General features: G+C 31.3%; 2 protein-coding genes across 2 annotated transcripts; both read left to right on the top strand.

Moving 5' to 3' along the window:
• Nucleotides 1-4,369: 4,369 nt before the first annotated feature.
• LOC131637890 (uncharacterized) lies at nucleotides 4,370-6,948 on the top strand. The gene has a single exon (XM_058908461.1). The coding sequence runs from the start codon at nucleotides 4,510-4,512 to the stop codon at nucleotides 6,775-6,777; it is 2,268 nt and encodes a 755-aa protein (XP_058764444.1). The 5' UTR covers nucleotides 4,370-4,509; the 3' UTR covers nucleotides 6,778-6,948.
• Nucleotides 6,949-7,454: 506 nt separating this feature from the next.
• On the top strand, nucleotides 7,455-8,312 carry LOC131636801 (uncharacterized). Its single transcript, XM_058907427.1, has one exon. The coding sequence runs from the start codon at nucleotides 7,455-7,457 to the stop codon at nucleotides 8,310-8,312; it is 858 nt and encodes a 285-aa protein (XP_058763410.1).
• The last annotated feature ends 8,787 nt before the right edge of the window (nucleotides 8,313-17,099 follow it).

The raw sequence follows: 17,099 nt of genomic DNA on the forward strand, positions 1-17,099 counted from the left end.
AATAATTTATCACAAGAATATTCTAGTCCATATAACCTGGAAAAAGACTTGTGGCTAGACTAGAAAACACCATTCTTCCTAAATAACCCAGAATCAACCTTTGCAGCAGGACAAGAAACAGTCAAAAATTGTTGCTGCATTGCCGAGGAGTAAGTTGAAAATATGTATTGAAATTTTTTCATATTGTTTTGTTTTATTTAGGAAGAGTGACTTTAAAACCATATAAAAAATTCAAATTATTTATTATAAAATATACTAGTCAAATGTATTTTAAATTTATATTTGATTTTTTATATTTTCTTTTATATTTTTGTATTTTTGTGTTAGAGTATTATGAAGAATAGTTAAAAATTTATTTTAGAGAGCGCGGATGTATTGTACTTTTGGGGTGGGGTGATTGAGTGTAGTCTATGTGTTTTTTTTTTATCTTTTGACCAGGGCTGACTCTGTGCAAATGCAAGAAGTGTTACAACTTACAACGTAGGATTTTAAATTTTGAGAGGCCCCAGTGTTACAACTTACAACTTCATAAATATATACTAATTGAAATAAATAAAATATTATAATAAAAACTCAATAAATAAATAAAATGCTATGATAAAAACTTAATAGGAAATACATACAAAAATTGGGATAAATCAAAACTCGAAATAATTATAATTAAATACATTATTGATTAGTACATAATTATATTGTTTATGTTTTTTAGTTATTATAATTGTATTTATTTTTTAAATTTGGAACATTTTTGAAATTAGAACGAGGCCTCTACGGTGATTGGGTCGGCCCTGCATTTGACAACGGTTGTGATTTTTTTTCCGATTTTAAAATTTCCACGTTAATATCTTGTGTTGTTATTGTGATCCTCTTTTCCTCTATGATTTGTTTTTTTTTCTAACAAGTGGTATAAAGAGCCTTGGTTTGGTGAGAGCTAAATTTTTTTAGTATGCTTGCAGTTGCAGTTTTGTCTGATCTTCCACACCAGAAAAGAAATTTATACTTTTTATTGGTGGAAAAAAATTTTATTTTGCCGCAAGAAAGGTTTTGATTGTAATGTCAAGTTTTTCAAGTGGAATGAAGATTGCCTTAGAGAAATTTGATGGAAGAATTAATTTTGTTGTGTGGATAATTCAAGTCAAAGATGTTTAGATACAACCAGAATTACACAAGACATTGAAAGGAAATATTACCAACATGGACAACGAGAAGTGAGAGGAACTAGATTTGAGAGCATCGAGTAATCTGCATGTCTTTGGTTAAGAATATTTTTACGAATATGTTGATAGGTAAATTAAATTTGGTATATCAAATCGATTGTTAAAGGAGCAGTTCCATAGCTTGTAAAGCAGCAGCTCCATAACTATTGAAGGGCTATATCAAAATTTAATTCTAGATTTTTATAGTTTTTAAGTGATGGTTCGTATGTTCTTATTTTCCTAAAATATGTTGATGAACTTGTGAAGTAAAGTGCATAACACAATGATGTATACTAGTTCCCCTTATCAAACGATAGTACTTCAATCCTCTCACTCATAGAAGAGATTTCCACTACTGTTAGATATTTGTACAAGCATACACATGATTTCTCTATACAATTTTCTAACAACAATCAACAAGGCACACCACCTTTTGATTTTACAACAAAGAGAAAGAACCATACTTTCTCTAGAACACATTTGTTTCTACAAACTTGGCAAACAAGCAAAATCACCAAGTTACAGGTAATTTTGAATTAGTAATATTAGTTAAGTAGAATTTTGAAACACAAAAAAATTCTAACAAAGTTTCTTCTCTTTCAAATACAACAATTCAAATTATGAGCTCTAAGTGCGCACAAACGTATCTCTGAATGATTTGAACATAATGTTAAAAGTTCTTGAAATTTATTACTATTTATGTAGATGAATTGTTTGGAAAGTATTTTGAAAGAAGTGAGTTTTATAATGAAAAATTCTGTAATTTATATTGCACAAGAGACACCTAAAAATCATGACAATGCTTTAAAAATGTTCATGATAATTAATTGGCATTGATTTGAAAAAGATACGATGAAAGTGTGCAAGGAAGATATGGGAACATGTTTATGAATTTTTCAAATAATTGCATATGAAAATCTATTGGACATATCATGACAACCAAGTGTATTACTTTCAACGCTAAACAAAGTTTTAAATAACACCATGACAATCGATTTCACATACCCCAACAATCTATTGTCATGCTTAAAAATGTGAAATTTGGATGACAGAGACATATGACAATCGATTGCATCTTAGTGACAATCGATTGCATCTTAGTGACAATCGATTGTCACAACCTTAAAACTGATTTTTTTTCTAAGTTACAGGATGCATTTTGAAAAGCTTGATGCAATAACTTAAAGTGATTTTGAATGATGTGCTTGAGCTCTTATAGTCTATAGATAATAAATTGCATATTTGTACCATGATAATCATTCAATCATTTGAAACAAAAACTTGATCATGATCATAATCATCCGTTGAAGCTTGACTTCTTTAACTAGAGTTGAGTGTACATATTCTTGAACTTTTTTCACATATTTGTCTTCATCAAAACATAGATTCAAAACATGAAAACAAATTTGTCTTCATCAAATAAAAGCTTGTTGTCACATAGCTTGCGTATGGATGAACATACAAAAACACCTGATCATCTAAGTGTTATAAATGATATTATTTATAAATTAGAAATTGGAGTCAAGATAAAGCTTTGACTCATATGGTCTCTTTCATCTTTCTATGATCATATTATACCTGTTTTGATATATGAGAATGAAACTGAGTTTTGAAGAAGTTTCTAGTATAATTATTTTCAAGAAAGAAGATTCAAGGGGGAGGATAATACTTCATCAAACTCATTGTTTGTTTTTAGAGTAAGACTTTATGTGAAGAAAAATAATGAAACAGATATGAGATGTTGGAAATGTGGAAAAATTTGACATATAAAGTAACAGTGTCCTGATGAGGCAGCGTCAGAGAAGAGCTCTAAGTCAAATGCTAGCAATGTCTCGCTCGCTATGAGAGAGAATGATCTTCTCTGAAAATTATGAGGTGTGTCCTCGTGACATTTCTGATGTCATGGAAAAGGACAAGTTATTGATAGCAGATTAACACATGGGCATTGATGCAAAGTATGTTGTGAGCTCTTCTTTGACATGTGGAAATTCTTGAAGTGGTTTACCTTGAAGTGAAGTATACTCTTCTTTAGATGGAATATGATAATTTTTGAACTATGATTATCGGTAAAGACAATGTGAAAATTCTTGGAGTGGTGTAGTTTCAAGTGACAATACTCTTTATGTTGGAGTATGATTGTCAGTGAAGACAATGTAAAAATTCTTGGAGTGTTGTAGTTTCAAGTAACTATCCTCTTTATGGTGGAGTATGATTGCTGGTGAAGACAATGAAAGTGATGTGTTATTTTCAATCAAGGTGGAGATTGTTGGGTCGGTTGAAAATATACATGTTGAAGAAATCTCACATTGCTTAGTTTTGTAAAGGAAGAAGGAGACCAAAGCTATATAAAAGATTCAAGTTCTTCATTACAAGATGCACTAGTAAAAAACACTTTAAGTTTGTATTTAACTTTTTATATTTTCTCTTATACTCTTGTGTTAGAGTGTTGTGAGAGATAATTAATTATTTGCTTTGGAGAGTGCAACTGTAGTGAGGCTTTGAGGTGGTTGAGGGTAGTCTATGTGTTGTAACAATTTTCACACAATATTATTTTCTAGTTAGTGATTTTTTCTCTGGTTTTGGAGTTTCCAAGTTAATCTCTTGTGTTTTTATTGTGTTTATCTTTTTTCTCTCTATGATTTGTTTTTTTTTTTTCAATGAAAATGAACAAATGAGAGTTGTTATTGTAACAATGATGAGAACATAGGAGATAAGGAATGAATAAGACAAGAGAATTGAGAAAAGAAGAGGAGGAGAATATGTGCATACTCTATATATTTGTTACATTTTTTTAGGGTTAAATATTTGGATAGTAAAACAATACAATGAAAAAAAAAACTCTAACTTTAAAGCTTCAAACAAATGATCTACATGAAAAATCCTGTTAACAAATACAAATCGACATCCCTAGAATATGGAGGTTCAAACTCTATCAAACATACAAACTATTTAAAAAATAATAAGCTATTAAAAGTATATTATTTCTTGGAAAAGAATGATTGTTTTAGGAAAAATGTAAATAAAATTATCCCCTTCCCACTTAATCTATACCACCTAATCTTGTTTGCACTCTCATCGGCATTCACAATTTCATATTAACAGTTTTCAAAAGTCCAAAACATCATCAATCAACACAAATGAATATATCACAATATAATAATAACATATTCATATTTACACCCCTTAATAATTTATCACTAGAATATTCTAGTCCATATAACCTGGAAAAAGACTCGTAGCTAAACTAGAACACACCATTTTCCTAAACAAACCAGAATCACAACCTTTGCATCAGAAAAAAAAGTCAAGAAGAATGAAGATGGCAAAAAACATGTGCAACAGTGAAGGAACCTTAGACGACAAAAGTTTCAGCAAACCTATGCCATGGATAGGAATCTACATAGCATTAGCATCACTTCTTTGTTTCATTTCATTCTCATTAGATCTCATCAAAGGTTTCAAAGCCCGCAAACTATGGTTCCCTTGCAAATACTTTTGCCTCAACGCAACTTCCTTAACCATCATCGCTATTTCTGTCAAACTCTCTGTTGATCTCAACACCCCTATGCCTCACCGTCATGATCAGCTCTCAAAACTCTCTAGCAGTGCTATAATCTGCACTGTCATGGCTAACTCCATGCCTTCTCTTGGTGTCACACAGAATAATGAAACCATGATGAATGTTATGGCCATGGCTATTTTAGTTATTACCATGATTGTTAATATCTGTATCCAGTTTGCAACTGGTGTTATCTATGAGTTTTGGATTGAACATGGTGTTATTATGTTTCTCATGCTTATTTTGTTGATGATTATGAGTACTTCTACTTTGTCTTTACATAAGATGAAACATTACATGGAGTTGAAGTATAAGGTCAATGAAGAAGCTTTGAGAGAAGAGTCAAACCAAAAACAAGGGTTTGGTAATGTGACTGATAAGATAAGAGATGAATTGATGAAATATTGGATGATGGCTCATACAAGTAGTCCTCAGTTTCTACTTGGAAGATCAGTTTCATGTACTGCTTCTGGTGCTTTCTGTGTTTTGAGTACTTTGACGTTGCTCGAAGGGATGCTTCGATCTTATTTGATGCCTTGGTCGGTTAAATTTTGCAGCGGGGATTCGGATTACAAATGGTCTATAATCTTGATTCTTATAGTCCAATCTGCTGCAGTTGGTGTTGGTACTATTGCTCCTGCTTTTAGATGGTTTTTTGCTGTTAAATATAGGTGTCCAAATGTGAGGAAAAGGAGCTGCAAGAAAATTTTTCAGGTGGAAAGTTATTGGACTGATAGGTTAGTGGTGATTAAAGAGAGTCCGATTAGTTTTCGGATTCGTAACCGGTGGTTTAGGAAGTTGGCTCATGATGTGAAACTGATGGTTTTGTGTTTCTGTATTAAACTACAGATTGGAAATGTGAGGTTGTGTAAAGCTGCACAGTATGTTTCAATTTATCCAATGTTTTGGGTTTTGGGATTCTGTGAGTATTTCAAGAGCTGGAAATTCGGTTCTAGTGCTTCGAGTTTAGGGACAGGCACGAAGCATGATCTGCGTCGTTTTATTCTGCATCTCGAAGGCGAGGAAGAGTTGGTTGAGGTGATGATGAAGGAAAATTGGGATGCAACAATGCATTGGGTTCAACAAGGTGAGAAAAAGCAGCCAAAGCTTGTGATTGAGTTGTTAGAGAAAAAGTGTTCAATCTTGCAAGGTTTTAAAGGAGTTGGAGAATTCGATTGCGGCGAAATTCCTCCTTTACATGATGTAGAGCCTCCATATAGTTGGTCACTTCCACTAGTGACACTAGCAAGCATTATAGTTGCAATGCCAAATATTGAAAAGTGTTTGGTGAAAAACTTGATTAGTACTCTAAATGAAGGACTACCTTATGTGAAGTTCATAGAAAACAACATAGACCAAGATAGAAAAATAATCAAACTTCGAAAAGCAGCCGATATTGTTTGGCTTGGAACCGATCTTTATGGAAAATGGCTAGATGTAGATCTTTACAAACTCTCACTTCAAAGCAATAGTCCCAAAGAAACACTTGAGACACTAGCTGGTTTAGCAAAAGCAAGATATGAGAAATACAAAGCAAAATACAATCACATATGCATTAAGGTGAGTCCTTCGGCGTGGCCTTTGAAAGTTTTGGCTTCTAATGCAATGTACAGAATAAGCAAAACAATTCTTCTGTTGAATCAAGACGCGGTGAAAGATTGTAGTACTAGTGAGAAGCTCTTTGAGGTTGTGATTGTGATGGTTTCTGATATATTGGGTGCATGTTTGACTAACTTGCCTCATGTTATATCTAGAGTTTGTTTGAGTAGTGGAATTGAAGAGAGGGAGGATAATGTTAGAGAAGCTGTTTATGTGCTTGGTAAAACTAAGCAGATTATAGAAATGCTTGAAAAAAGAGCTTTTCCTAGTGTGGATTTTTGCTGTGGGACTAATGTCGAAGATTGGCGTTTGATGCATAAGGAAAACAGATTCTGTTGTCCCTCTGAGGTATCTTCACTGGAGGAAGATGATTCCTACACAGCTCCTTCCAAATTAAGGGACATTTGCTTAAATATTGATTAGAAGATAGAGAGGTATTGGTTATTTTCTAGTTTTGTACACAGATTGTTGAAAAAGCTTTCTGTTTTTGCTTGATGTATGTATATAAGAAGTTTATAGATTAGAGACAAGATCTACTACAATTCTATGTCAAATATGTTAACCTGCAATAACAATTTGTGAGTAACAGAAAGATTATAAAAAAAGCATAGTAAATCAATAGGTGTTGCTGGAACACCATTTTGTGAACACAATTTTCACTTTTTTAGATGAGACATTAAATTCGGTAGCATATTGTTTGGTATAATTTTGATGTTCTCTGCACGCAATTGTAGATTAATCTTTTAAATTGGAGAGAATTACAACGGCAAAACTCTCCATGAAGAAATTCAACACCATGTAATTATTAAGTTTAAGTTGTAAGAGATTTTTATCTTCTCATTTAAATCTCTTCGATAAATTCAAAATGCTCTTCGATAAATTCTAAAGCCGTATAGTTTTGAAGTTTTCAAATGTTTAAAGATGGAGATTTTTCAGTCAAATCTGCCTACCACCTCCTGCGGGCTAAGCGTGACGCTGCAGTTCCTGGCCCCTCTAGTCACTCGCAAAATTTGTTGTGGAAACGTATCTGGAAGGCACCGGTTCATAATAGAGTCAGAAATTTTCTTTGGCGCGCTTCAAAGGATATTCTCCCTACAAAAATGAATTTGAGCAAGAAGAAGGTTGATTTGGCCCTAGAATGTCCTTTTTGCCAAACTCAGGTGGAGACTTCTGATCACTTATTCCTTCACTGTAATATCAGCAAGCAGGTCTGGTTTCTTTCTCCTCTTGGTTTACGGATACCTCCCTCAACCGGGCTGGATTATTGGATAGATAAGATGCTGAATGTTGGGGACTCCTATGGATCTCAACTGTTTAGTGTCATTTTGTGGAAATTGTGGAGCTGGAGAAACCGGGTGGTCTTTAAAAAGGAGGTTTTTATCCCACAACAAGTGGTAAATGAAGCAACTGAATGGATCCATGAGTATAATATTTCAAACCCGGGTAAAGGAGAGCATAGAGCGATAGGGATGGTGGAAGGCAGCGAAGGTGCGAAGCACGCGACAACGATGGTACATGTGGATGCAGGCTGTTTTGAAGATGGTACAATTGCTATGGGGTGTGTTATGAAGGAGGCCAACAGAGGAGTTTTCCTATCAGCCACAAGGAAGATTGCAATGGATGTGGACCCTTCTATGGCGGAAGCTTTGGCGCTTCGTTGGGCTTTACAAACTGCTGTGGATCTCAAGATCACTGAAGCTGTCTTTCACTCGGATGCAATGTCAGTGGTGGATTGCATTAACCGCCTATCTTTCAATGCTGTGTTGGAACCCATAATAGTTGATTGCTTAGGTTTGCTTGAATCTTTTTCTTCTGCTGTTTGTTTGTATATCAGTAGAAATTGTAACATGGATGCTCACAAACTTGTTGGTATTGGCCACAGAGTGGGTTCTAGGACTTGGCTAGGTGAACCCTCCTCTGAATTATCTATTGTAGACTTTCCTCCTTGTTATCGTTAATGGAAATGTCTTTGAATCAAAAAAAAAAAAACTTCAAGTTCATTGTTTAACCAATTTTAAATGAATGTCTTCAATCATAAATTATTTTAAAATTAAATTATTTTTAGTTATAACTAATTTTATAGAATTAATTCATTTATATCAATTTTTATTTTATAAAATCATATGTTTGATTTCTCAATTGAGAGAGTCAAAAGTAATTTTAAACATATAAAATTATTTTTGACATATTTAGATGATGAAGAGAAAAAAATCGAGATTTTAAAAATTAGAAATCAATCTGAAAGTCGACGAAGACGATATAGTCAATAGTGAGGCTCGCTGCGGAGCTGGCCTGGTGCAAGGTTGGCGATAGAGCTGACACAGAAGCATAGAGTGAGGTTGGTAGTGGAGCCGAGGTGGCGATGACACGAAATTTGATCTAGGTTTAGCGGCAGTTTGGTTCGTCCAAACTAGGGTACGGTTTTCTCTAGGGGTGTTCATTGGTTTGAGCAAATCCAAACAAAACCATAGTGTTTGGATTGGGCATCTTTTCACTTCGAGCATCGAATTTTCAATTTTCTACGGGCAAACCCGTCTATCCGAATCATTCATAATTAATTATCATGAAAATTACTATCAAGCATTCAACTTCAAGAAGAAAAATATGAAATGTTGTATGTAAACAAGTTCTGTTATTTTAATTTGTTAGTAGAAAATTGTTAGTGTATTGTGCTAACCGAACATAGAGTTATAAAACACATTTATTATGATTCTAACTCAAATTACTAATTATGGATTCAAAAGTTTTTAGGTTAGATATTTTTTAATCTATTATGAAAAATTGCTAGTCTAGTATTTAAATTTGAACATTATTAATACTATATTTTTTATATTATTATGCAAAATTAATTTTAGTAAATAAGTTAATACTTTTGCATTTTTTAATCAATCTGATCAATCCAATCCAAACAAACATATTTTTTCTTGTTTCAGTTTGATTTGGACTTTATCGCAAACATTTGCAATTTTAATTCAAACTCATCCATATAATTTTAATCGGTTTGAGTATTAAATTCTTTCAAAACCAAACTATACCAATCCGCAAACACCCCTAATTTTCTCAGTTTGCGTGTAATGGGTTTCGTTGTTTTAGTTCGTGGATTCGTCATTTATGAGTTATGTTTTGATTTTGTTATGGATCCATTAAATTTTAAGAGTTATAAATATGTATCTCTTTCATGTTTGCTATCACAACCTTTAGAATTTTAGAGTTGAAGACAAAGAGAAGGGTTTGGAAATCGTAGTTATAATCTTAGAGATGTAAGAGTAAATTCTTAAAAGTGTTCTTATAATTTGGGTGAATACTTTTTTGTAACTCTTTTGTAATAATTCTTGAAGTATTGTGTATGAGAGAGTTACCCCTTAGTAGATGGTTTGATTGAATTAGATAAACAAATTATTGTGTTTATTATGTTTCTGTTAAATTAAATTGATGTCTTATTGTTGATTTTTACTTGCTATTTATTTTTGTTCTCACTGTTCTTTGTTCTCCTTATAGGTGTGATTGAACTATGAAAATTATGCTGAAATACTATTCTATTTCGCAACAAGATTGGAATTAATTTTATCATATAAGTAAATCAAACTTGAAAATGTGATTAGTAGTTTTTTTAAATTTTAAATATAATTTTTACATTCAAATTTAATATTTAAATTACTTGTGTATTTAAATATAAATTTTTTTTCTTTAGCTACTCAAATTAATATTCGAAAATCAATTGAATATTTCTTTTGGAAAAATTAATTTTAGGGTCAAATATGTTAGTGGTCCCTATAAATATGGCACTTTTCACTTATAGTCCCTACAAAAAATTTTATCGAATTTTGATTCTCACAAATTTTCCGTCACGAATTTTGGTCCTCCCGTTAGATTATTCTAACGGAGGCTTACGTGGCACACCATGTGTCACGCCACGTCAGTAACAGTCAACACTAAAAAAAAGAGATAGATTGCGGGGGTTTTAAACCCCCTTTAAATAACTTAATATAAATTTAACTCTGTAATTAATTTGAAAATCCAATTCAATTATCTTCTTAAATTGAACCATTAACAGTAGTTAGCCACTTATTTTTTTCAACCTTGCCCTAAATAATTGAAAGATTAAAATAGTTTGTGAAACCATAATAAATATGTGAAAAGCAAACATTATGCAGACTTGAATTCTAAGTTTGACAGAGAAAATAATTCAAAACTTTAGACAGTTATCCAACAAATTTTTCCAAAAGCGACCTTATTAAGTTACAAAATAATTACAATAAAGACAAAAAAAATATCAATCATAGTACATTTAAAATGAGTGTGTGACTCGAAAGACCACTTTGCAGGTTCTTGTTGATTTTATCACAGTTTGAAATAATATATATTAAATAACCAACCTTTTAATAGCGAGAAATTATTAATTTGTATTCATTAACATCTTTATTTGAAACAAATTAAATGTTACATTATTTAAATACATATTCTATATAACATCTTTACCTTTATAGTGTTTTATTTTTTGGTAAATTGGAAACAAATGTATCAATTACAATTTGTCTTTCTTCTTCTTGACTCATAGCATAAAGAATTGATCATCTTTTTCATGGAATCTTTTTAACCCCCTGACTGCAACTTGTATGTTAATTTCTGATTGTGTTATAAATCTTATGTTTCCTAGTCACTTCATGGATTATTGTTCATTATTAGTTGAAGAATTATGTTGCTTGCTTGAGGAACTGCGTGTTATGTTTAGTATGTTAATGTTTGATAGAAGAGTTTTTTTTTGTTAATACTTCAATTGTACATTTCATTAGAGTTTTATTCGTCTATAGTTAGAGTTTCTTTGTGTCCACTTCTTGAACTTGAAATTAGTAATAGTTGATTTTTTTTACTTGAATTTATTGAGGTTAGATTTTATTTTTCTTGTTGCATTTGTTATAGGTTTTATCTCAACATATAAGTGCACCTGTATGCAATATGTTTATTGGATGGGACTCCTGTCCCCATAAATGTTATTGTTTTTAAGTTATTTTAAGGGGGTTTAAAATCCCCGCAATCTGTCTTTTTTATTTTAGTTTTGACTTTACCTGACGTCGCGTCAAGCGTGGCGTGCCACGTAAGCCTCCGTTAGTGCAATCTAATGGGAGGGACCAAAAATCGTGACGGAAAATTTTAGGAAGACCAAAGTTCGACGAATTTTTTTGTAAGGACTAAAAGTGAAAAGTGTCATATTTATAGGGATTAAAAACTTATTTAACCCTTAATTTTATGATATCAATTAAACATTTTTTTTAGGCTCAAGCGCACACCCAGTATTAGTTTTTCCATGGCTTTCTAGAAGTTACAAAATAGACTTTATTTTTTTTAGATATGGAAAAATATCGTGATTTTGAGATAAAGCATCTCAAATTGAGACAAAACAAATAATATATTAGAAATCTGTTAGATTTTACGATAATAAAAATTGATTTTAAATAAATTAATTTTATAAAATTAATTAGGTTTAAAAGTGATTTGAGATGCTATTTAGAGATGTAAATGGATATCCATGGGCATGGATAGTATGATATCTGTGTCCGCCTTGTTGGATAAATATGATATTCATATCCGCTCCATATCCGTATGGATATCCGCTAAACGGGTAATCCGCGGATTTTAAGATATCTGCGGATATTTACAGATATCCATGGATAACAATATTTTTCTAAAATTATGTTTTGAAAAAAATATTTTCAGTTTCTTTTAAAGACACAAGACGTTATTATCGCATAACATTCATACAAATGTCTCATTTTAACAACGAAATTTTATCAAATTAATTTCCTTCATTTTCACCAAAGCATTATATCCCATACATTTCATTTTTAACCAATAAAATAATGATATTGTGATTGTGAGTTATGGTGGAATAATATAATAAACTAATAATATAATATTTAAATAATTTTTATAATTTATTAACGGATATGGATATCCGCAGGCATGGTAGCATTAAACCCATATCCATATCTATTAATAAACTGATATTTGAATATCAATTTATTTTATCCGTGGATATCTATTAAACTATATGCCCCGTACACGTGACAGATTTTATTCGTGGATATCCGCGGATATGAATATTTTTGTCATAATTAATGCTATTAGACGAGATCTCTTTGCATGATTGCCAAAAAAAAATAATAATATTGAGTGATTCAATTGACCGTTACACACTTATTAAGAAAATCGTAAAAAAAAAAAAAAACATTTATTTTAAAATAAAATTATTTTATAAATGAATCCTTATTGTATGACGGATGGAGTATAATATAAGAATGGGCACAAGATTTCTATTTCATTTATTCATCTCTCTCCAATTTATGTTTTTCATTTATTTTTTAATAAAATAAAATCAATAGTCAAAATATATTAATTAGCACATTTAATGGGTCATATGTAGATGACTACATTGACTACATCGAACTATGGTCCAATAGACACTTGAGATGGACCTAAATTATGTTTCAGAAATCGTGTATTATATCAAGATGACCCGTACCATGATACTATATTACCCTTGTTATGCATTATGTGTCTACTCTTTCACTTGAACTCTAAATTTTATTGGGTAATTTGAAGGGGGGTGGATTTGAAGAAAGAGAGATAAAAAAATAGAAGTTTTTTTTTTTTAAAACTATTTTGAATTTAAATTTTTGTAGATAATGATAAATAAATGTTTATATGATTAATATATTTTTAATATTTAGACAACTGTAACAATATGATTTAAATTTTGATAGTTTATCAAAGCCCTCCAAAACATATATATACAGAACTCTGTGACACCGTCTTAAATAAAGATCCCAAATAAAAAATAATATTGTCGGACTAACAAACATGTTTGATCGATGCGCACGTGAAAAGCAAAATGCATAGCCCAACAAGGATATTCCTTATAAGATAATGAAGCCTATAAATGAGCTACCAACGATGACAAGGGAATTTCTCTCTTTGATTAGTCATTGTAAAGTTGAAGAGTCCTCCAAAGAGGTCAACCTTATGTCAAAGCCCAATTTTTAGAGCAAGGAAAGAAATTGGACACCCGTTAGGAAGGAAATCTCTTATTGAAGAGACATGTGATTAAATCAAACCTATCAATATGGTAGAAAGCGAGCAAACAAGCAAAGAGCAATTTACATAACAAATTAAAGACGATTCTCTTTCAAAGAAAAAAGATAAACTATAGTAATTATGACAACCAGAATATTACAAAGGCATTAATTAAATTGTTTACACAGAATATTAAATTAAATTGTTTACAAATTACATTGTTTACACAAAATATTAAAGTAAAAATATATAACAAATTTTGAATTTGATTTATCATCATCACTGTTAGTGAAGATCAAATGTCAGATATTTATTTCTTTGAATATTGGGGAAAATCAAATGTTGAATATTGTTTTCATTTGTTTCTAATATAAAACAAAAAAAAAGATAAATAAAATAAATATTCAATTATATGATTATTTAAAAACACAAACTTCGAACCCAAATATTTTTCTGCTCTTGCAATCCATCATTTTTAGTTTTTTCAAGCTTCTATAAATTTTAATGTTTTCATAACAAATGCTTTCATGAAATATTTTTGATATTTATAATGCTTTTACAATATGGCATGAGTCATCTAAATGAATGTCTTTTAGGTTTCACGCGGATCACTAACTGTGGTGTCTTAAGCGTTGATACTCACTAAATGGACGACAAAAAAATATTTAAGGACTGCAAAGAAACACATTTATTTTTCCCTTTGGTTATGACTCAAACCCGAGGTAAAAAAAATACAATAAATTTGATACTTTTAACCTTGATTTCTAAAAGAATCGATGTATAGATTACTTCTATTTTAAAAAAAGTGGTGAATGGAAAAAAATTAAAGTAATATGGATTTTTTCCTTTTTCAATTTTTCTCATTCACCAGTTTTTTTATCTAGCAATATGATTAAGAATAAATTTCTCAATATTGTCAATCGAAGAAATCAATATATATTATATAAAGTTTTCTATGATTAACAACCTTGGAATGTTATTCCAAAAAATAAATATTTTGTTTTACATTGAAAATTGGCAAGAGGTGGAAATAACAACAACAACGACGACGACGACGGCAATAACAACAACAACAACAAAAACAACACCGTTACATGAGATAGATTGCAAGAACAGAAAAACGATTTGTTAAAGTTTGGTGGAAGAAGAACAACAACACAGAACAAAAAATTTCTTTCCTGCAATTCATCCTAAAGAATGATGTTCAAGAGTATGACGCGACTAAACATGTGAGTTAGGTTTAGGGTAAAACTTAGTGAAGGAATCCTTTAATAGTAAAATCTGAGTATCATATCCCTCGGTTATTTGAGAAAATGAGGGAATAGAATATTTAAAAATAAAATAAAATCTTAAACAATAAGAAAAGTGCCACTTTTAAAGAAAAAACAAAAATTACAGTTGTTAGGACTCAATGCAAACACCCAGAATTAATTTACCCCTCGGTTTTGTTCTTAAACCGAGGGAATGGATGATAATTTCTTAGAAAAAATAACATAGCAAGTCTTTAAATTTTACCTATGTTTTTTGTTGGGTGAGGTGAAAATTTTGTCATAAAATATAATATTTATAATAGTGATTCCCCATGTTGTAAATCATCACATAACAACTCCACGTGCCTTAATTATCACGCCTCAATTTTGGGGGAGAAACATTAAATGTACTATGAAGCTAGAATTTATAGCATCATACTACTAACCATGTGACAGCGTGAAAGGACGCCAAAAGTCAAGAGTAGGCTGACCATGATACCTTATATCAGAAGTGAAGATAAAGGGGTGTGACATGGAAATCCCTCTAACAAAAATTAAAGTACCACCTAAAGATTAACGTGAGGCCTTTTTGATATTTCTGATCAAGTTAACAAATTAAATTTCACTGATAAACAATGAAAAGATTGCATAATATTGAACGTGTGACTCCATACACAAGAGAGTGATGAAATGTGGAGGTTTGCAAAACAAATGTTCAAAAATAAAATTGTATTCTAAATTAGAATTTGAAAACATTTTAATAAAAATGTTCGGATATGCAGCGGAAAGAAAATAAGTTGAAAGTAAAAAAGTTAAGAGAAGAGAGATAACACCAGGGATTTATAGAGATTTGGTCTTAAGGAAATTACCTACTCCTCTCCCCAAGCATTGATTTTGAGAGTATCTAATAATGCTTGAGAGCTTTTAAAAGGTTAATCCCATGAATCCCTTTACACAAGGAAAGTGAATTTGCAAGTTAACTTCAAACCAAAAAACAAACAAAGAAATTAAATGGCTAGTATTAATGCCAAACAATAACAGAGCTCCGAGCGGTTAGTCTCTAAGCTAAACAGATATTTTGCACGGACTTATCTTGAACCAAGTTGAATTTTTTAGTTGGTTATCATTCGAATTAAACTGGGCTTTTATACGGATTAACCACAAACTGAATCAATATTTTATACCATACTGATCCTGAACCGATTGAGCTTTTGTACATGGATGAGCTAAAGAGCCGATGTGAAGATTTTTCACAAACACAAAAGGAGAGCTTTTCTTCAAATGGTGGAGCTCACGAACTAAGTGGATACTTATACTAATCCCTCAAAGAGATTTTATATAGGTTTATCTCCAAACCTAAACAATTACTTCCTAATGAAAAATAATTTACTCAAAAGGAAAAAAAATCTTGGCAAATTTACAATAATGTCTTTTCCCTTAACAACTTCCTCACTAAACTCAATAATGTCTCTCAAAATGTTATGGCCATAAATATGTGAGAGAAAGAAAAATAATTTGGAAAGAAATTAAGAGAGAGAGAGAGGGAGAGAGAGAGAGAGATCTCACATTTTTTGGATAATTAGAAATGAAGAGGAATTCCTCTATTTATAGGCCAGAGAATGGTTCATTTTAAGAAACAATCCATCGAAAAAACTAATGACCTAATCGATTAACTAATCTAGTAGGAACATGCAATAATCTATTATTGCTGCCTAAAATGGAAGGTTTTGATAGATTGTCGTTACTATTCGTTAAGACACTGTTATAATCGATTATAGACTTATTTATCTCTTATATAACCAGTTAGGTATTTGTTCAAATCAATTAGACAATTTAAAACTCGTCCTAATCAATCAGACATTTCCAGCCACAACTAGCTAGGGTTCAAAAACATTTTAAGTGATTTTATTTGAAAAGGATAGTCTTCAAGAATAGTCTTGTGTGTGTGTGTGACTTATCCATATCACTTACAAAAAAAGGGCTGTTTTTTTACAAAACATTGATCACTCAACTAGACACGATTAAACAAGCTTTCATACTCTGGAGCTTTAATATGTTTTCCCAGATCTACCAATCATATAATCACTTCACTTGAATCTTCTAATGGATGAGGCTTGAGATACCTTGAAGTTAGACACAACCATTAGAGGATATCATTGGTGATCATAAGACCCTAATTCTTTAGCTTGATTCGGAGGAATAACTGGATCAACCATCTTGTGCCTATTTGACCGCTAGCTTTAGTACTTGCTTGTCTCTATACGTTGTTATCATTAAAATCACTTCAATAGTTGTTACAGTTGTTACAACTTAAGGTGTTGTCATCATCAAAACCTTGACTTTATCATAGTTAAACATTTCTTTTTCATCTATGAGCTTTGATCACTTTATGATTATACCTGCAAGCACATAGTTCCACACATA

Source organism: Vicia villosa, linkage group LG1 (genome assembly GCF_029867415.1).
Source record: "Vicia villosa cultivar HV-30 ecotype Madison, WI linkage group LG1, Vvil1.0, whole genome shotgun sequence".
Lineage (NCBI taxonomy): Eukaryota > Viridiplantae > Streptophyta > Magnoliopsida > Fabales > Fabaceae > Vicia > Vicia villosa.